Source organism: Carcharhinus amblyrhynchos, chromosome 10 (assembly GCF_965287045.1).
Source record: "Carcharhinus amblyrhynchos chromosome 10, sCarAmb.v2.hapA, whole genome shotgun sequence".
Taxonomy (NCBI): domain Eukaryota; kingdom Metazoa; phylum Chordata; class Chondrichthyes; order Carcharhiniformes; family Carcharhinidae; genus Carcharhinus; species Carcharhinus amblyrhynchos.
Window position 1 is genome coordinate 43,404,173 of NC_137333.1, and position 21,632 is coordinate 43,425,804.

General features: G+C 41.1%; 1 protein-coding gene across 1 annotated transcript; it reads right to left on the reverse strand.

Annotated features, from left to right (window-relative positions):
* Positions 1-861: 861 nt before the first annotated feature.
* LOC145348895 (neurite extension and migration factor-like) lies at positions 862-18,280 on the reverse strand. The gene is made up of 2 exons (XM_080196943.1): positions 18,150-18,280; positions 862-5,042 (listed from the first exon to the last, which is right to left on the reverse strand). Exon 2 carries the CDS (start codon positions 4,966-4,968, stop codon positions 1,633-1,635), a length of 3,336 nt encoding a protein of 1,111 aa, XP_080053069.1. The 5' UTR covers positions 4,969-5,042; positions 18,150-18,280; the 3' UTR covers positions 862-1,632.
* Positions 18,281-21,632: the final 3,352 nt, after the last annotated feature.

Genomic DNA, 21,632 nt, shown 5'->3' on the forward strand with positions numbered 1-21,632 from the left:
TGTGGGAGGAAATGGGAGCACCCAGAGGAAACACACAAATACGGAGAGAATGCGCAGACTTTGCACAGGCAGTGATCCAAACTGGGAATCAAATCTGGTTCCCTGGAGCTGCGAGGCAGCAGTGCTAACCACTGTCACCATGCTGCCCATGTATTTAATGTTAAATAATAACTGTCTGATTATTTTAATATTGTCTGGTTAGAGCATAAAAAATGAGGGAAATAATTTACATATCAATGCTGTACTTACCACAACTCAAATAAACCAACTTAGTTATTAAGTCACTATGTTAAATTCTGTTTTCAATTAAGACAGACAATGAAACATGAAGGAATGATAAGGCAGTCAGTTGAATTTTTATTTTACATGTCAAGGACATGGTCTAGAGCATGTTTGATGAATTGTCAACTTCTTTATTGAGCCACAAAGTGAAATTAAAATGTATGAAATACTGCTACATGCAATATTGAGTGCTGGAAGTATAATGGAGTTATTTTATGTGACTGTAAAAAGAATTCATTCTGAAAAAAAATTCTCCAGCAGTTTGGGTTTCTGGCAACGTCTTTAGTTTTATCTTTATATATTCACAACTACGGTCAGGAGGAAAAATCTCTGAATCCATTTACAACTCTACCTATTTAACATTTGTTTTATCAGAATTTGTTTTCATGATTAGTGTTAAGACAAAAGAAGAATTTTTATGGGGGTTAACAAAGGCAGTAATTCATATTGGTGAAGTAAACTATTGCAATACTTTTTTTCAAATAAATCAAAATAAAATGATATCAATTTATATTGGTTTTAACACAAAAAATTGAAAACAAAACATATTGCACAATGTTTTCACAAATAATGTTCTTAAAAGTAGATTCAATTTTATTGTTGGTTTTTTTTCTAAAATTATTTTGGTCAAAATGCTCCTGATTAAGTTGAAATTTTTAGGTCCATTTGACAATAAAGGACCAACTACAACTTGATTCTTAAAAGTTGCATAGAAAAGCAGACTGGACAAGGGATAATTCTATAATAGGCAAGACATATAAATCAAGGTAATTTAATTTGCAGTAAAGCTAGACAGTGATAGCTTGAATCATTCTAAGTACATAAGTTCGATTGTAAATACATTAAGATATGTATCCCTTAATTACATATATAAACAGTTTGTATTATCATCGAGTTGAATGCAAATCTACTTGAACAATACCTCCAAAATCTTGTCCTAGTTTCTCCATGGCGTGACATTCCCTCAGGGAGCAAAAGAGGCATTTCAAACAATGATACATACCAAAAGAATCTCTGCAATTATTGTACCATATCTTGTATTGACATTGTACAGTGGACAAAGTCTCAAAACATTCAGTACGCTGAACCTTATTTTAAAAAGGACCCATGCTGAATAACAGCAAATCAACTAAGAGTTCCAAGTATATAAACAAGACACATCTTTGCCATAAGTTGAGGTAAAAAAAAATTCACATTATATATTTTCTTTGTTATTCACAAAACGTTGCTCAGGCAGTTGCAGTCAGCTATTTGTGCAGTAGAACTAGACACACTTTGAACATAGCAAGAAACAATGTGATGTACAGGGCTAGTAAGACTCACATTGCTTGGATTACATTCAGAAACATACTATGGCTTATTTTTCAGATCTTTCGTACCAAGGTGCAATATCTGCATTGGTTTAGGTTTCCATTTGGAACTATTTTGCACTTCCAAATGCTGATTAACAGCAGGGAGCGTAGCATCCCCATGACTGATGATTGGTTCCACTGATGCCATCATAAATTGATTAACTGCTGCCATTCCAGAAACTATGTTGGAAAGGATATTACCAGGTTCCTCAAATTCTCTCTGCCCACCATTTAATACTCTGTTTCTTCTAGTAATGTTGCAAGAAATATCATCACAGGACTTTGCAGATATATTTGAGTATTTACCTTTTCCATTCAGTTTTCTTCCCTTTTTTGGAAGTTTGTTTCTTACATTCATTAAATCTTGCTTCACAAACTTTGCACACATTTCTAAACCTTTATTAGTAAACCCTTTTACAGGTTTATAAGCTTTTTCAGGTTGGCATATTTGATTTGTATACAATGCATCCGATGAATTCCCTTGAACTTCAATGGTTTCATAATTTTCTGGTGATGCACTGTACTTTTTAATATTCTCTACATTAATAGCTTTGATTTCAGTTTTGCAATTTGGATAGTTCTGAGGAGCTTTTTTGTCCCATGGACTTCCAATTGATTTTGCAAGTCCTTTTCTTGCAATATTTATTGCCTTATTAATTTTTGAACAATTACTAGAATTCACATGATCAGAAGCCTGTAAATTATCAGGAGATTGTGCACATTGCGAAAATGAAACACATGTTGCGTCACTGTTGGTGTGGTAAGCATGGATGTTTCTACTGCATAATTCACTACAAACCTGCCGCTGCTCTACACACAAAGTTGGTGATGGAGCCTTACTGGAAAGCTGATCACGGCTGCAATGCGCCAAAGATTTAATATTAGATTTGCCTGATTTGGAGAGGATTTTTGGTGCATGTTCCTGTGAAAATTCAGAACAAGAGCTCTGTTTCACTTTTGCTGGTGTAAAATTTGAAATGTCTAAAATGCATGGAGAATCTTTTGAAGGAAACAATTGCTTTGTTTCTTCATTCAATACTTTTTGACTGTAGTTTGCATTTATTTCATTTTGACTACTGTATACCTTTGAGTCACTCTCATTTGCATTACTGCTTACAGATGATTGATTCATAACTCCAACCTGTACCAGTCTTTCATTTTGACAGTCAGCTGTATACAAGGAAAATGGATCTTTTCCCATTACACTATGTGGATGTACATTCTGAATAGTCTCTACATTCCAAACTTCCTGCATGCTTGGCTTTTCTGCCAAATGAAGCACATTTGATTCACTATGGTTGCATTTCGTGGAGGCTTCATCAGTTTGTCTTTGCAGTGAAAAGAAAGGTGTGTTTTCTGTTACACTTTTGTTGGCACAGGAATGTTGGGAAGGAAGTTGAACATTTTCGTTAGCTGAGGAATCATCCCCATCCAGCAGAGACCGGAAATATCCTCCGAGGATTTCTGGAGCCGACTGTGTATTATAAGCAGATGGTACGGGCCAGTCTCGGCAACTAGTAGCTGGAACTGGAGAAAGTAAATGACTATTTGTTTCTAATTCGTCACTGAATGCTGGGGAATGTAAGATAGCAGGGTTGAAATTAAGTGAAGTGGAAGAAGAATTCCAGCGACCTGGAGGTTTGCACATGTCTGCATTTGGAGCTTGAGGCATTTCATTTGCACTTTCTAAAGAATTACTATCATGGGTATCATTACCATCCTGACCATTTGCTCTCCTTTTCTTTGACAGTATGTTGTGTTTCTTCTTCAGTTTTTGTAATGAAGAGTCTTCATGCATGACTCTTAAGTGATTGGTCTTACTCACAGTCCGAATGGTGATGCGCTTTAGTTCTATTTCATCTGTAAATTCATAAACTGACTTATCATATTTTTGTACTTTCTTGGGTACTTCTGTACTTGTAGCATCTGCTTCAATGACACTGTCTTTTTGGTGACTCAAAGTACATCCTATTTTAATTGATGACATTCCATTAGCTAGTGTTTGTTGTTTTTTATTTTTAGAAGCAAAGAACATATAAGACATTCCAGCACCAGAACAGACTTTTAGTTTTCTATCAAGTTTTTCTTGGTTATGACATACATTACAATCATTAGGAACTGGAGACCAAAATTCCTTAAGTGGAGAAAGCTTTCTATATTTTTTTACTACTTCATCAGTCAGTAATACTTGTCCCTCTGTGCAATCTAATCTACTGATTTTTACATGCATATTTTTGTGGCCCTTAAACCGATTGACAATTATATATTTGATAACAACAGGTGGTTCCTTTTTCCCAACTTTTTTCCTTTTCCGAGGGCACCAGTCATCATCATCTTCCCGAGCAGCATCTACCACATGATCCTTTTTGCTGAACGTTTTCATGGTCTCTAAAGAATCAACATCATATAAATAATCATCACTATAGCGTATTTGCCGTTTTGCCCTCAAGGTATAATTGGTTTGATTTGAATACCTTTCAGTGCTTTTCCTTAAAAGCTTCCAATTTCCTCTATCTTCATTGAGGATGGATGATAAACAGACTGAATCTACTGGATTCTCACCATCTTTCCAGTTATCCATAAAAACACTCGACAGAAGGCATTTGTTACTCTCTAATTCATATAGTGTGCTATGTTGTGGACTATCGTGTTCCCTTCTCTCTTCCTCAGCAGAAGTAGAATTCTTTTTTATAGGGCTTTTCATATCTTTTTTGGTTCCATTACATTGGGTACTGGGAAAAAAATGAAGTTGTGCATCCTCTTGAAGAGCATTTGTTTTCTCTCTCACATTGTCTTGGAAAGATTCATATCTTATCTTCAGTGAACAGACATCACTGCTTAGTGTTGATTCATCATCAAACAAAAAACTATCACTGTCTTCTTCACTAATTAGGTTAGTTGAAAAGTCATTTGTTGCACAGAGATCTAAAAATTCTTCTTTGTTTTCGTTTATGAAGGATTCAAAGTAACTCCAGTTCTGGCTTGGAATCGGTAGTAATGCATCATCTCCATTAAATTTATCTGTGAATAGATTCTCGTGAACATTGGTAGTGGTACCTGATTCATCAATCTTTGCACAATCAAATTTGTCTTCACAAATTATTCCATTCAAAGAAAAGTTCAACATTTGGTCAGAAATAGTCTCTTCTGGCTGAAATACTGAAAAGTGTGTTTCAGGAACCATAGTGGTTTCCTTGCTCAGTTTATTTTTGCATATTCTCCATTTGGCTCCAAATTCACAACATTCAATTTCATTTGTTTCAGAAATACTTTCAGCTGTTTTAATTGTTTTGCAGGGTTTTTCACAAATACATGAAAAGTCCTTAGCTTCCATAATAAATTCTGCAAAATATTTTGCTATGTGTAGAGGAATGTGAAGAAAAACCAGCCTTTAACACGTGTAAACTCCTAAAAAACAAAAAAGCAGTAAAAGTTTGTCTTTAAAACAGCATCTAGGTTGCTCAAATAAATCATGATTCCATAACTTTTACAACAAAATATTTTAAGTACCACAAGCATAACAAATGTTAAAAGGAAATTAATTACACCAACAGTAAATATTATAATCCTTACAACCATTCTTGGTGAGAGTCGCAAACGTATGAAGATACAGGTTAAGATCCATAGATTTCTAGTAAAAGTTGGTCACTACAGTAAATATATTTGTTCATTGTTTTGGCTGAAATTTTTTGTAAAACCGTTTGGTACAATTTCCTCAAGTATGGGCCTTCTCTTGGGCACCTATGCAAAGTTTAATATCTTCCTACTGGAAAATCAATTGTAAGCCAAAATAAAATGTGCAAATAGCAGAACACACAAAATAAGTTTGGAATACAAGTAGAAAGAAACTTAAGGAGTAAGAAGGGCTAAGGGGTCATGAAAAAGCATAGGCCACCAGGATTAAGGAAAATCCCCAAGGTTTTCCATAATATATAAAGAGCAAGAGAGTAGCCAGGGGGAGAGTTGGCCCACACAAGGACAAGGGAGAAAAGCTATGTGTGGAGCTAGAGGAAGTGGGTGAGGTATTAAATGAATACTTTGCGTCAGTATTCACCAAAGAGGACTTTGTAGATGATAAGTCTGGGAAAGGTCTGAATCATGTTGAGATCAAAAAGGTGTGTTTTTGGGGTTCTTGAGAAATATTAAAGTAGACAAGTCCTCAGGGCCTGATGGAATATACCCCAGAATACTGAGAGGGGCAAGGGAGGAAAGGGGCCTTTGGAGAAATCTTTGTATCCTCACTGGCTACAGGGGAGGTACACACAGTAAGAAGTCTTACAACATCAGGTTAAAGTCCAACAGCTTTATTTAGTAGCAAAAGCCACTAGCTTTCAAAACGCTGCTCTTTCATTAGGTGAGTGGGATTTCAGTTCACAAACACGGCATATAAAGACACAAACTCAATTTACAAAATAATGGTTGGAACGCGAGCCTTTACAGGCAATGAGAGTGGAAACAGGGTTAAGCGCAGGTTAAAGAGACGTGTAATGTCTCCAGCCAGGACAGCTAGTGAGATTTTGCAAACCCAGGCAAGTCGTGGGCGTTCCAGATAGTGTGACATGAACTCAAGATCCAGGCAGAGGCCGTCCTCACGTGGCTATCAGTCTCTGCTCAATGACTCTGCACTGTCGTGTATCGTGAAGGCTGTCGTGGAGAACTTTTACCTGAAGATCAGAGGCTGAATGCCTGTGACCGCTGAAGTGTTCCCCAACAGGAAGAGAAAACTCTTGCCTGGTGATTGTCGAGCAGCGTTCATTCTTCCGTTGTTGTCGCATCTGCATAGTCTCCACAATGTACCATGCCACAGGACATCCTTTCCTGCAGGGCATCAGGTAGACAATGTTGGCTGAGTTGCAAGTGTATGGACCGTGCGCCTGATGGATTGTCCACTCACACTGTCTGTACCTTTAAGACTTGATTACCTGTAAAGACTCACATTCCAGCCATTATTTTGTAAATTGAGTGTCTTTATATGCCCTGTTTGTGAACTGAAATCCCACTCACCTGACAAAGGAACAGTGCTTCGAAAGCTAGTGGCTTTTGCTATCAAATAAACCTGTCGGAATTTAACTTGGTGTTGAAAGACCACTTTTTACTGTGTTTACCCCAGTCCAACGCCGGCATCTCCACATTACAGGACAGGTCCCAGAGGATTGGAGAATAGCCAATGTTGTTCCTTTCTTAAAGGAGGGTAGCAAGAATAATCCAGGTAATTACAGGCTGATGGGCCTTACATCAGTGATAGGGAAATTATTGGAGAGGATTCTTCGAGACAGGATTTATTCCCACTTGGAAATAAGTAGACATATTAGTGAGAGACAACATGGTTTTGTGAAGGGGAGGTTGTGTCTCACGAACTTGATCAAGTTTTTTGAGGAAGTGATGAATTTGTGGAGGAAAGCGGAGCACCAGGAGGAAACCCACACAGACATGGAGAAGACATGAAGACTCCGTAAACTCAGTGACCCAAGCAAAGAATCAAACCCAGGCTCCTGGCGCTGTGGGGCAGCAGTGCTAACCACTGTGCCGCCATCAAGGGTTTGATATAAGCCATGTTGGACAAGCCATGAAAGATTTGATACTGCATAACAATAACGATGTGGGGAACTGGGTGCTTGACATTAGCTTCATCCGCTGCACTAAATTTCACAGATTAATGCTTAAATCTCTTCTCAGTTCACTACAAAGAAGTATAACCCGTGGTTCTGGGCTCCCCCACCATTGGGAATGTTCTTCTGAATCTACCCTGTCTAATCCTGTTAGAATTTTATAAGTTTGAGATCCCCCCTCACTCTTCTAAACTTCAAAGAATATAATCCTAACTAATTTAGGCTCCCCTCACATGACTGTCCTGCCATCCTAGGAATCAGCCTGATAAAGCTTCGCTGCATCGCCTCCCTCCCCACCATAGCAAGAAAACTCTTCCTCTGATGAGAACACCAAAACTGCACACCATACTCTAGGTAGGGCCTCACTAATGTCCTACACAACTGCAGTAAAACATCTATATTTCTATTCTCAAATTCTCTCGCTATGAAGGCCTTGTTGGAGGTGAAGGAGATGGTGAGCTGCTGTCTCAGAGGTGTAGGTACACCCATGGTGCTGTTAGGGAGTGCATTTCAGGATTTTGTCCAGTGACTGTGAAAGAATGGTGATATACTTCCAGGTGGTGGTGTTTCTAGGCATTTGCTGCTCTGGTCCTTCCAGATGGCCCATGGTTGCGGAACATGCTGCCTAAGGAACCCTGGTGAGTTCCTGCAGTGGATTTTGTAGCTGATACACACAGTTGACACTGTTTGGTGGTGCAGGAATTGAATGTTTGTGGAAGGGGTTGCAATCAAGTGGGCTGCTTTGTTCTGGATAGTGTCAAGCTTCTGGAGTGTTGATGGTGCTGCACTCATCCAAAGTAGAGAATATCCCATCATTGTGCCTTGTAGATGGTGGACAGACTTTGAGGAGTCAGGAGGTGAGTTACTTCCTTTAGGATTCCTAGCCATTGACCTGCTCTTGCAGCCATAGTATTTATATGGCTAGTCATATTCAGTTTCTGGTTAATGGTAACCCCTAAGATGTTAATCCCATTGTATGTCATGGGGTGATGGCTAGATCATCTTTTGTTGGAGATGATCATTGTCTGACGTGTGGTACATATGTTGCTTGTGAACATTGTTCATACATGACTGCACATCCCCAATTCTGACCTTACGATGGAAGGAAGGTCACTGATGAAGCAGCTGAAGAAGGATGGGCCTAGGACACTACCCTGAGGAACTATTGCAGTGATGTCCTGGAGCTGAGATTGATCACCACTCACAGCACAACCATCTTCCTTTGTGTAGGTATGATTCCAACCAGCAGAGATTTCTCTCAGATTCCCACTGACTCCAATTTTGCTAGGGCTCCTTGATGCAATACTAGATCAAAATTTGCCTTGATGTCAAGGGCAGTCACTACTACCTCTCCCATTCAGCTCTTTTGTCCATGTTTAAAAGGCTGTAATGGAGGTCAGTAACTGAGTGTCCTAGCAGAACCCAAACTGAGTGTCCGTGAACAACTTATTGCTAAGTAAGTGCCGCTCAATAGCGCTGTTAATGATCCCTTCCATTACTTTGCTGGTGATTGAGCGTAGATTGATGGGGCAGTAATTGGCTGTGATGGGTTTGTCCTATTTTTTGTGCATAGGAGATACCTGACAATTTTCCACATTGCTGGGTAGATGCATGTGTTGTAGCTGTACTAGAACATCCTGGCTAAGGGCCTGGCAAGTTCTGGAGCATAAGTGCTCACGACTATTGCCAGAATATTGTCAGGGCCCACTGCTTTGCAGCATCAAGCGCCTTCAGCCATTACTTGATATCCAGTGGATGCAATGTCACAGCTAATGAAGATCTCCATCATTGTTAAGAGCTTTACTTCTGGATTATTTTGACGGAATGTGCCAGAAAGTCAACTGGTCAAAGAAAGGGCTGGAGCCAATCTTTACTCTTTTAGAAACATTTTACAGATATACACATAGCAAACATGCACCTCCTAATCCAACAGCCAGAGTTTTGGTCGGCTTTTAATTATAGGACAAGTCAGCCCCTTTCCAATACAACAGTATCGTTTCTCTCTGCCCCAAGAGGGTAAATCTTGAATTGTATTTTTAAAGTCCCTCACTCGATATCCTGAATATAATCAAATGGAATTTCAGTAGCAAAACACCCCCTGGCAACCCCTTGGTTATTTACTCTCCATACGCCTCGTTTATTCAAATTGGGTATCTGTCCTCACTAGCACTCTGCTTGGTGGTTAATCCAAGAACCGGCCTTTTCTTCTGCCTTGTGTAGCAGCACCTATTCAGTCGGCTTCTCCAAAACTCTGAATTTGTATGCAGCAAGACTTTCATGCTCAGGTATTAAACCTTGCACCTTACTTTCAATAAAGTTCAGCTTGAGTTTGCCTCTAATAACAAGCAGGTCACATGAGTTTGTCTCCCAGTAGCTTTAGTTACGAGGTCACATTGACTTGTCTCCAAACTACTCCACTTTACCATGCATTAAAGACAATTTAAAACATAAATGCTGAACTTTATAGGCCAGTTATGACACACTGCAACTCACTTACTAGTAGTTCTCTGTCTCCAATGCCCTTTCATCAGCACTTTCCCAGAGATGACATTTTTTTTTAAGTGATTAACTAAAACAATGAATCCGAACAGATCTTAATAAACTAAGTCACATGAAAACAGTGTAAGTCTGTATTTTTCAACTTGACAAAAGTATTTGAATTTCCAAAGCCCATTAAGCAAAAATTTTACTTTACATACCACCACTTCCACCCCCCCCCACCCACTTTGTCTAAGCAATCAAAAGCTTCTGGCACTTGTTGAAGGTGAGGGTGTCTGGGGAGAAGAGACAGGAGTTTCCATTGGCGGAAATTAGATCGGTCAATGATTGGTGGGATGAGTGAGACAAAGAAGTTCACAAGATTAACAGGTAGGTGGGTTGGGTGGGGAAATCAATGAGACAGAAGGATGATCTGGTTAGAATTGTTGCTCATAAGGTGGCAATGCTAGTGATTTAATGGGCTTTTAGAGGATGTTCAAGAGGGGTCCAAAAGGGGTACAGGGGATTGTCTCCAAGCTTTTTTTTAAAAATCAATTGAATATGAGAGTGTTTGCCTCAATATAGTCCTCAAACACTTCACTCAGCATCCACCACTACCTCATATTCTAGCATTATTCTTCTAATGCATTGTACCTTTAACCTTCAGAACATTTCACATTGATTATTAACCTCTCATGAGGATCTTTGTTAACTGTGTTTTGGAGTTTGAATTACATGATGTCATAAGGTTTATCACATTAACTCGGATTGTTGCTTCTGCAAAACAATTAAGGATGTTCAAATTGGACTAAAGCAAAAAATTGAAACACTAAAGCTGTGTTGCTGTTCTGTAATAGATTTTGTACAGATAATCCTCAAACTTACTCATGATGATCAGAATTCCATTACTTTAAGCAAGACTGTAGTTGTACGTATCTGTTTTGTCACCAATAAATTGGTACATCCTCAAATACACATACCTCACAAATCTCCCAGGGATAAACACCACCCAAATCTGGCTACACATTTAATTTAAACTTTTCAGCTTGACTAGTTCTTCCATCTGATCTACATTCAAGCCCTGAATTTTGTCATGGCTCTTTTTAACAAAAGGTGTTCTTCCCATATTGTATACACTGAAGTAGTAAATTGTTCCAGATCGTATCCTTTATTTCAAGCTCACCTGTATATTTTAATGTGTTCAATTCTTCTGACTTCTTGCTACGGTAGTTTTGGAAGAATTTTGACCTGCTATATTGTGCCTCTGCAACTAGCTTTTATCTCAAGTATCTTCTGTAGCAAACCAAAGCTTGATGCTATGTAAACTCTGTATAAAACACAGGAAGCATTCTCTCACCATGAATTTAAATATTCCTAATATAAAAGAGTACAGATACCTTCTAATAAACTTCAAGTATTTTTGATACATGAATGTCACTTCTATAAAACATAAATGACTCACTTTATGAGATCAAACTATTATCTTAAGTTGATTGCTAGTGCAGCTTTTAACACATGCAGGATTGTTCAGTCTATACACAGTCTGTATTCTGCCTAAAGCAAATAACCAAACGGTTAGGCAACACTTGTTGAACAAGTCCTGAGAATTCTAAAATCTACTTGAACAATCAATTTAAGATAATTAGTTGAGCTCATTACATGGCCCATTTACCCATACGCGAGGCATATTCTTATGCGGGCACATGTTCTCTGCAAAAAGGAATACAATTCAACCTTTTTCAAATGACCTGAGAACTTGGGGAATCTATATTTCCCTGTTGTTTTCTCCATAGCAACCTGAGTTGACTTGAATGTAGGGGACATGATTAGTAAGTTTGCAGATGACACCAAGATTGATGGCACAGTGGACAGTGAAGAAAGTTACCTCCAATTACAGCAGGATCTTGATCAAGTGGACCAGTGGGCTGATGAATGGCAGATGGAGTTTAACTTAGACAAATGTGAGGTGATGCATTTTGATACACTGAACCAGGGGCAGGTCTTAACTCAGTTAATGGTCGGGCATTGGGCAGAGTTACAGAAAAAAGAGATCTAGGGGTACATGTTCATAGCTCCTCGAAAGTGGAGTCACAGGTGGACAGAGTGGTGAAGAAGGCATTTGGCATGCTTGGTTTCATCGGTCAGAACACTGACCACAGGAGTTGAAACGTCTTGTTACAGTTGTACAAGACATTGATAAGGCCACATTTGGAATACTGTGTACAATGCTGGTCACCCTATTATAGAAAGGATATTACTAAACAAGAACGAGTGTGGAAAAGATTTACTAGGATGCTACTGGGACTTGATGGATTGAGTTATAAGGAGAGGTAGAATAGACTGGGACTTTTTTCTCTGGAGCCTAGGAGGCTGAGGGGTGATCTTATAGAGGTCTATAAAATAGTGAGGGACACAGACAAGGTAGATAGTCAGTATCTTTTCCCAAAGGTAGAGGAGTCTAAATTGAAGGGCATAGGTTTAAGATGAGAGGTTAGAGATACAGAAGTGTCCACAGGGGCAATTTTTTCACACCAAGGGTGGTGAGTGTCTGGAACAAGCTGCCAGAAGTAGTCACAGAAGAAGGTACAATTTTATCTTTTAAAAAGCATTTAGATAGTTACTATAGTGGGATATGGGCCAAATGAGGGCAATTGGGATTAGCTTAGGGGTTTTAAAAAAAGGGCAGCATGGACAAGTTGAGCCAAAGGGCCTGTTCCCATGCTGTAAACCTCTATGACTCGCTAACCAATTACCGCCCTTTACTCAAAGTTGTGATCATTTGAAATTCTTATATTTGTCCGAAAGAGTAAGTACAAGACGAAAAGCTTTGACAGCCTGTCCTGCCTTTCAGCAATCGTTCTATACTTACAAATGACAATGAAAGGAGTTGAAAATTTCACTGTTCATTAATTTTATGGAAGAAATCCATGGACACATTCTCATATCATTGCCTGCCTTTTTCCACACTGTTCAATTGCGGCAACGCCTGCAGATTTCAAACACCCAACATTCCTGTAACCTTGGTGGGGTGATGGAAAGAGAGGAGAAGATTCAATAAAAGAAAACACTTACCAATCATCAACTGAACCCACAATGCCAGTAGCAGGCTGGTCAACCACTCATGGGCAAAAACTAACTACCTGAAGGGGCAATGCCAGAGAAGACTCGAGTCATCCTAATAGGTGGTCTCTAAAATATGTGGGATTATGCAGCAACACGGATTTGACGGGAACCCCATGCCAATAGTTGAGATAACTGGTGTTTGTTTTTTTCCACTCCAGGTGCTTTCTAAGGTTCCATGGGTGGCAGAGGTATATATGTAGCATATCACACAGCTGACTAATGCTATCTCAGATCATATAAATTAATTCATCAAGTACTCCACAGATGAGAAGTCAGGCAGCAATGGCATTGGGCTTTCCCTAGAATGCAAGGAAGAGATTGACTGCACTCACGTGACCATTAGAACTGCTTGGACCAAACACTGACATTTGTTAAAGACAACTACTTTTATTCTTTGCATATGCAACTGGTCTGCAATCACAAGCAAGTCTGTGCTCAATTCCCAGGGAACTCTTGTGCAGATCCCAGAGCTTACTCAGATGGCAGTCTTGGCTGATAGGAGCTATCCCCTCTGAACCTGGTTGATGATATCCATGAGACATCCTACAGTGCAGCAGAACAGTACTACATTATAGTCCATGCCTCCACCAGAGCCATTATCAAACAGACCCACTGGCTTGCTTCTGCTGCCTTGACTGATCTGGGGGAACACTGTAATATGTACCATGATGAGAATAATGAATAGTCATAATCTGCTGTATACTGCACAACATGGCCATGCAACGTGGAGAACCGTTGCTCCAAGACAAGCGAGAGAAGCAGCACTTCTCAGATGTAGATGATTGAATCTGCCCGAGGAGAAAGCCATGAATTTGCAGGAACCTTTACTGAGTGCCTGTGCCATGGAGAGAAGTGCACAGGATGCAAGGAGAACAAACAAATCTCCACCAGATTCACCTAGGTGTGAGACACCAATATGACATGGCTCTATCACCAGAACTCCACCGCCTGCATGAAATGTAGACCAATCCATGATAGACTCTCTGAGGGAGCTACCTCTAAATCTGCTTCTTCTGCCACCTAGAAGAGCAAGAGTGGAGCTTCGTCTCACACAAATGAAAACTGGCTCAAACAATATCTGTGTTGTACTTCAGCATATGTCAATCAGCCTACCATGTCAAGAAATCTGATCCTGCACCATCCTTACAGGTCTGCAACATTTCAATTATCCCTGCTGAATGATCCTGGACGATATCCTTTACAATGCATAGATGTGAGGTCCAGTTAAGCTTGCAATTTCAAAAATGTTCTAGACTAGCAAGTACAAAACTGGGTAGCAATACGAAAATTCCATAGAGTGAAAGCAAATAGCAAGCCATTTCCTTCACAATAGAGAAAGTCTCCATCTCGCTGGTAAACATCAATGCACATTGACCACGAGACACTCCAGGATATTTAGCTTTCTGACTAAACTGGCCACAACGAATTACAAGGATGTGCACACGAAGAGAGGAAACAACGTAATGTGAAATATTTAACATTTAAAACTGAAAAACATCACTGCCACATTTGAGATATCAATATAGCCTTATGACTTGGTGTAACCCAAACATCAGCTGTGGAGATTGAGGCAGCCTGTACAGTGTGCTGTACTGTTGTCTTTGCTGACTATAGCGGGTACCTCTGGGGGTCCAAGACCTTCAGGATTCTGGCCAAATGGGGTCTCCTGCACTGGTGCAAGGGCATCCTCACTGGCTTCGGGGACTGGAGGCAATGATGTCAACAGCAGAAGATAAAGATTTGCCAGTCACCTTGGAGGTACCCTGAGAGAAAGGCCAGGGTGCCAACTGGCACATATTCTTCCTTGTACAATGGCATCTCCCTGTCTCCCAGAGAAGGGCACCTGGAGGGAGATCTAAGAACCTTGTTCCCCTCTCACCTAGCTACTGCAATACTGAGCCCATGGCTTGGGCAAAGGAATGCAGGTTAAAGTGCTTCTGAATTAAGTACTCACACAGATCTCCATGATGGTTGCCATCCTCTTGCTGGAAGAATCAATGCACTCACATGCCTGGGGCATGGGAGAACTCTTGATTTGCATAGAACCCTCCATTTCCCGTGCAAAGCTGCACATAATCTCTGGCCAAATGTTTCTCTATGTTACGCTGCATCTTTAGCAAGCTTCCTGTGGCTGCAACCAAAGGCACATCATTTGCATGGGGCTCAGCAGGGGCTGCTCTCCAGCAGTCCTCCAGAGTTTGAGGACAGCCAGCTGTCACATTCTTCCTCAGCTGCTGAGAGGTGTCCGCTTTGATCACCAGAATGTGGTCTCAATTCTAAATACAATTCCTCCGCAACCCACGTGGGTGTATCTGTGCTGGCAGAAGCTGTGGAAAAGGTAAGGGATGTTGCATCCTCTGGGGATTGCTGGGGAACAGGCTCCTGCTGAGCCCCATGCCAACGATGTGCCTTTGACTGCAGCCACAAGAAGCCTGCTGGAGATGCATAACGTAGAGAAACATTTGGCCAGAGATTATGTGCAGATTTGCATGGGAAATGGAGGGTTCTATGCAAGTGCCAGTTGGCACCCTGGCCTTTCTCTCAGGGCACTACCAAGGTGACTGCAAATCTTTACCTTCTGCTGTCGACATCAGTGCCTCCAGTCCCTGGAACCAATGAGGATGTCCTTGCACCGGTATTTGTCCAGAAGTGGAATTTTCAGGTCCCTGCTCTGGCTGTGGCCTAGCCTTGACACCATGAGGATCTGTAGTGGACAGCAAAAGGAATCATAATAAGGATCATCACAGTGTAAGCGCAATGCATATGCTCGTATGTACCCATATACCAGCACAAGGTTGGATGCAGCCTCTCTCTCTGTGACCACTTGTCCTCCCTCCTCTCCTGCAAGCTGCAGAACCTCCTCCTCTGCAGAGACAAGAACCTTTGTTTCTGGAACTACACCTCTGGTTGTTCACCTTTCCTTCGTAATATTAGTCTTTCTGTCCTGCATAACAACATGCAGAGTTAGTGACATGTCAAGAGACATCTTATCCCCTTGTATACAGGCAACCCCATCACACAAATACTGGCCTATGAGTCACAAGTTGCATCCAAGAGCACACACAACTTAAACTTTCACATGCTATGGCCTCAATTGTAATATTAAGCTAAGGCTGATCACAAATTCACCACTTGTCATTGCTATCTACTTAAATATAAATTAATTGATGACTTCACGAGAGATTCCTTGGTAAGATGCAACCCTGACACCTATGGATTGGTGCAGATCATTGACCTGTTATTTGCACCAGACCCAGGTTCTTGAATGGGTTGCTTAATCCCTCTGTGCTCCATTGGAAAGAGCACCTCCTCTCATTCTCTGGCTGCTGAGCAAAAACTTTCAGGAAGGTAATAAAAATTGTGAGGCCCATTGCTGTCCAGTGAATGACACAAAATATAAGGTAATGACTGATGAGCGACGTTTGGGGTGCAGGTCAAGACTGCTGCACCCCAAAAATTTCAGAAATCACTTTAATCAAAGTTGTGAATACAACCCAATCCATCATGCAGCCTCCCATTCATTGACTCTGTCTACACTTCCCCCTACCTTGGAAAAGCAGCCAGCATAATCAAGGACCCCACGCACGCCAGACATTCTCTCTTCCACCTTCAGGAAAAAGATACAAAAGTCTGAGATCACGTACAACTCAAGAACAGCTTCTTCCCCGCTGCTGTCAGACTTTTGAATGGACTTACCTTGCATTAAGTTGATCTTTCTCTACATCCTAGCTATGACTAACACTATATTCTGCACTCTCTCATTCCCTTCTCTACGAACTCTGTTTTGTCTATGTAGCGTGCAAGAAACAATACTTTTCACTGTATGTTAATATGTATGACAATAATAAATCAAATTAGCAAAAGTTGGGTAGGAAAGTTGTGGCCATGATGCAGCCCCTCCAATTGTCCAGGAGGCTCTTTTATTGACTGCTCATATCTGCCACATTTTCAGCTAACTGTGTATTTCACGAATGGAAAGCTTTCTTTGCCATGTGATCAAAGATATTGCCTGTGCCTGCTGCCAGTACTTTAAATTTTACCAAAAATTGTGTGGGAGCCAGCTGAGCAGGGGGGTGGGGGGGTGGAGGAGTTCTCACCAATTCTGGTTCCACAGGTAGGAATGGTATACCTTTGATAAAATACCACCCAGATACAGGCTGACTACTGAGTATTTGCAGCACTTTCTATTATGCACTATATCATTGATTAAAAGTTGTCAAAGAAAAGCAGTTAACAAATACTGCAGTTAACTATGCAAATTCAGTATTAAAAACACAACACTGCAAAATACCTTAATTTATGTAAAATAAGGCATTTTAAAAACAATTTTCTACTTTGCGATTCACCTATTAAATTTTATAGTTCCATCCTTTCGTATAAAATAGGTAGTCAACCTCATCTACAAAAATAGTTGAATAAATGTTGCTGTGATTCAGACTCCATCCATACTCACTGCACATTTTTCTTAGAACTTTGCAATTGTGAAATTTTGGAGCCGCATCTTTCATTTGGGTACCAAACAAAAACTACTGGAATACAAAGGGAATGTTTCACTTATTGGTTAACGAGGGGGAATCGAATCGGACGCGCTTAAAAAAGTTTCCTTCAACTGACCCATCGGGTTCCCCTTGCTACTGAAGGAGATATTCAACAAGACCGTAAAAATCATAACCCTATCAGCAGAATCGCATGCGTCTTAAGATGTTCAAATTTTGTGTGTTATTCTTCCGAGCAACGTAACCTGTGCGCCCGAGACCCTTGCGACCTCCGATTATCCAAGTGTTTTGCACCAACCATTAAAATCAAATCAAGTCATTCCAAGGACGGTGAAAGCAAACGAGCGTGGAATACCAATCCTCTCCAGGTGCGGTCCTTAAAACTTTTGCGATAAAATTTAAAACTTATCACAGATTTACTGAGTGAAATGGATTTCTTACGGAGTGGCAAATAGCCGTTTTCGAAGCTACCTCCTGCTCCCCAACACACTCTGCAGGATTTTAAACTTCATTGTGTCGGGGTGGCCTTGCAAGAGTTCCTTCAAGTCCCCCCGCCCCCTCCAATAGGCGAGTTTGGGGAAGGGTGAAGAGGAAAGAAAAGGTTAGGGGGAGGGGGCTGGTTGTTGTTATTGCTGCACTCCCCCTTCCGCGCCTTTCACTGCGGACCCTGAACTGCAGCAGTCCTCCAGCTAGACTACAGTCGCCGTCCATCACAGCGACACACAAAGAGCTACAGCCGCCGCCCCCTCTCCCTCGCCCACAACAGCAGCCCCGCCCGCACCGTGCATCTCCCTCTAACCGCCACTCACCCGCGCGCGACCTTGGCTCGCGCAACAACCGCCGCTCTTTTCAAAAGGAACTCGCCCTTAGCCCCGGGGCTTCTCTATCTGGCACACCGAGCATAGGGGCTACACCGGGCAGGCGAGGGTCGGGGGTCTGGGGGGAGGTGGACCAATGTGGCCAGGGGCGGGTGAGAGGCGGAGGCACATTTGCCAAAGGAGGAGAACGAGGACGCTTTGCATTTCGGAAGCTGCAGTTGTTCTGGTGCAGCTTTGCAGAGCCTCTGTTCGTTGCGGGACTACAAATCCCAGAGGGTGCGCCAGGCGAAGAGAACCAACCATCCATTATGTCCAATTGTGCTTCACATTATTTGAAGAGTTGGCTCCAAGGGTGGCTGGTAACGGACATTGAGCATACGTTTCAATTGTTTCAGTTGTCTGACGTTAGAAATAAAAAGTACCACCTTTCTTCAATAATTAGCGAAATGCTCACATTCTGCCTGCAGTTTGAAGATCAAGAGTGCTTGAATAAAGAGCAGGAAGTTCCCCTAAAACACAATACTGGGATGCTGAAAATTAGATTGGAAAATGCAGGAAACTCAAGAGGTCAGACAGTATCTGTGGAGAAAGAGTTAATATTTTAGGTCGATAACGGATAATCACAAGCGGCAGGAGGAGGGAAGGAAAGAACAAAAGGGAAAGTTTGTGACAGGATTCCACGATGCTTTATCTTTTCATTTTCCTGCCTTCAAAGGACCTTTCCGGTTGAAATAGCAATTTATCTCTACTTAGTACTTAAGCAGAAAGATTAACGTTCACATTCATGTGCAGTACTGAACTCAGATTGTTGCTTTACTGGAATTGCCGCCTTTTGAATGAGGCAACGTCGAAGTCCCTCCTACCCTCTCAGGTGGACATAAAGATTCCATGCAGTAGCTGGAAGAAGAACACGGGAGCTATCCAAAAATGACTGCAAAAAAGTTTATCTGATTATTAACACTTGTTTGTGGGTGCTTACTTTTTGAAAGTACATCGCCTTGTTTCCTGCATTACAAAAAGTGACTGGATTTCAAAAAGTACTTTGTTAGCTGTGAAGTACTTGCAGACACCCAGTGACTATAAAGTGTGCCATATAAATGCAATATTTCACAGTTCGCAATGTGACTTGTGCACTGGGGAGACCAAGCACAAAGTGGTTGACTCTTATTAGCCGTATGAAATTGCCTAGCAAGCCACTCAGTTGTGTCTGACCGCTCCAGAAAAGTCTACTAACAATGACCTAGGCACCTGGTATGAATAAAGATACACTGCATAATTGACTCTACTAAGTCTTCTCGTGAATATTTGGGGATGTGTGACAAAATTGGGAGAATTGTCCCACGGACTAGTCAAGATACGGTCTGACATACTCAAAGAATCATAACTTTCGGCTAACATCCTAGTTTCTTCCATCACCATCCCTAGAGCATGTCCTGTGTCACTGACTGAAGACTGACCAGAGGTGGTGGGGAAGGGAGCTGCCCTTAGAGCCGTCAATGTGGACACTAGGCCTCTTGAAATTTCATGGGCCAGGAAGCTTCCTACTAATTACCAACTCCTGCCTAATCTTAACTGATGAATCAGTGGTCTTCACTGTTGAATACTATGTGGAAGAAGCATTAAATGTAGCAAGGTTACACATAGTTTGGGAGACTTCAATACCCATTACCAAGAGTGGATCAGCAGCATCATTACTGACCAAGATGGCCAAGTCTCATCTGCCAACCTGAGTTTGGGGTGAGAGAACTGGTACAAGGGAGAAACCTACTTCACATCATTCTCACCATCTTTCCTGTTGCAGATGCATCTGCCGTGATAGTTTTGGTTAGTACCGCATGGTTGATTTGGAGACAACGTTCTTTTTTCACATTGAAAATACCCTTGATGTGGCACTGCCACTTTTCTAAATAGAATGGAGGTAAGTTGCATGGAGGCCAGCTTGACTTAGTACAATCTCAACAGAGAACCTTGGGAGTTTAATGAGTGAGGGAATTTAGTGCAGGAAGGATGAGGAGCTGTTGTGGTCCTTTACAAGACACGGAGTGGTCCAAGTGAGGGAGCAAGTGTTAGCAAGACCTGAAAGCTGAGGTCTGATGGCATTAATTAAGTGAGCAGGTAGGTTGGTTTTATAGTTTTTTTTCCCCTCCAAAACTAGGGCAGTAATTTAAACTATTACTGAAAAATATAAATACTGTATCAAATTTATAATGTAACTAATTCAACTACTTATAACTATAAATAATCACAATGTGATCTTCAAAACTTGAAAAGCCTAATTAGCTATACAAAATACAATTGAGATAGAAGGGCAGGTGATATGTTCCAGCAGTGGTACGTGGGAGCTGCGGACACCAATGTGATCCACAACAGCCACATCTGTACTGAGTGTCTTCAACTTGTGGAACTTTGACTCAGAGTTGATGAACTGAAGTCCACTGTCTTACCCCTTGTGTTAAATGCTTCAGATTTGGTAAGGGACAGGAGGGGGTGACCACAAGTGAGGCAGGTGTGGAGTTCCTGAAGGTAACACTGCTAGGGAAAGCAGGTTTTGCTGTCTATCCTATTTATGCTGCTCCTAATTTTGTACACCACAATTAAATTTTCCCTCAGCCTTCTTTGTTCTAAGCAAAACTAGCCTAACCAATCTTTCCTCATAGCTGCAATTTTCAAGCCCTGGCAGCATTATTGTAAATTTCCTCTGTACTTTCTAATGTATAACCAGAACTGTACACAAAATTCCAGTGTGGCCTATCCAGCATTTTATACAGCTCCAGCATTACATCCCTGCAATTGAATCTAATACCTTGTTCAATAAAGGAAGCACTCCCTGTCTTTCTTTATTGTCTTATCCACCTTCAGGGGCCTGTAGAAATACACACCAAAGTCCCTCATTTCCTATACTCCTCCCTATATTCTACCATCTGTGTGTATTCCCTAGCTTTGTTTGGTTTAGTACCAGGTGGGCTCCTAAAGTAAAGTAAAATTGCATAATTAATAAGAATTCAGAACTCGATGAGTGGAAAGGAACTTTGTCATATGGGGATAATACAATGATAATTGTCTCTTTCTAGAAAGAGACAAATTGTCTCTTTTTAGAAAGGATAGCAGGACGAGAGGACACAGCCTCAAGATAAGGGGGGGCAGTTTAGATCGGATTTGAGGAGGACCTTCTTCACTCAAAGGGTGGTGAATCTCTGGAATTCTCTGCCTGTTGAAGTGGTGGAGGCTACCTCGCTAAATATATTTAAGTCACAGGTAGATAGGTTTTTGATAGACAGGGGAATTAAGGGTTATGGAGAGAAAGCGGGAAAGTGGAACTGATCCACTTCAGATCAGCTATGATCTTATTGAATGGCGGGGCAGGCTCAAAGGGCTAGATGACCTACTCCTGCTCCTATTTCTTATGTTCTTATGTTTCTTGTTTTTTAGAAAGGGGATGCAAAACTCAGTTCTCAGGGCTGTAAAATATCACTT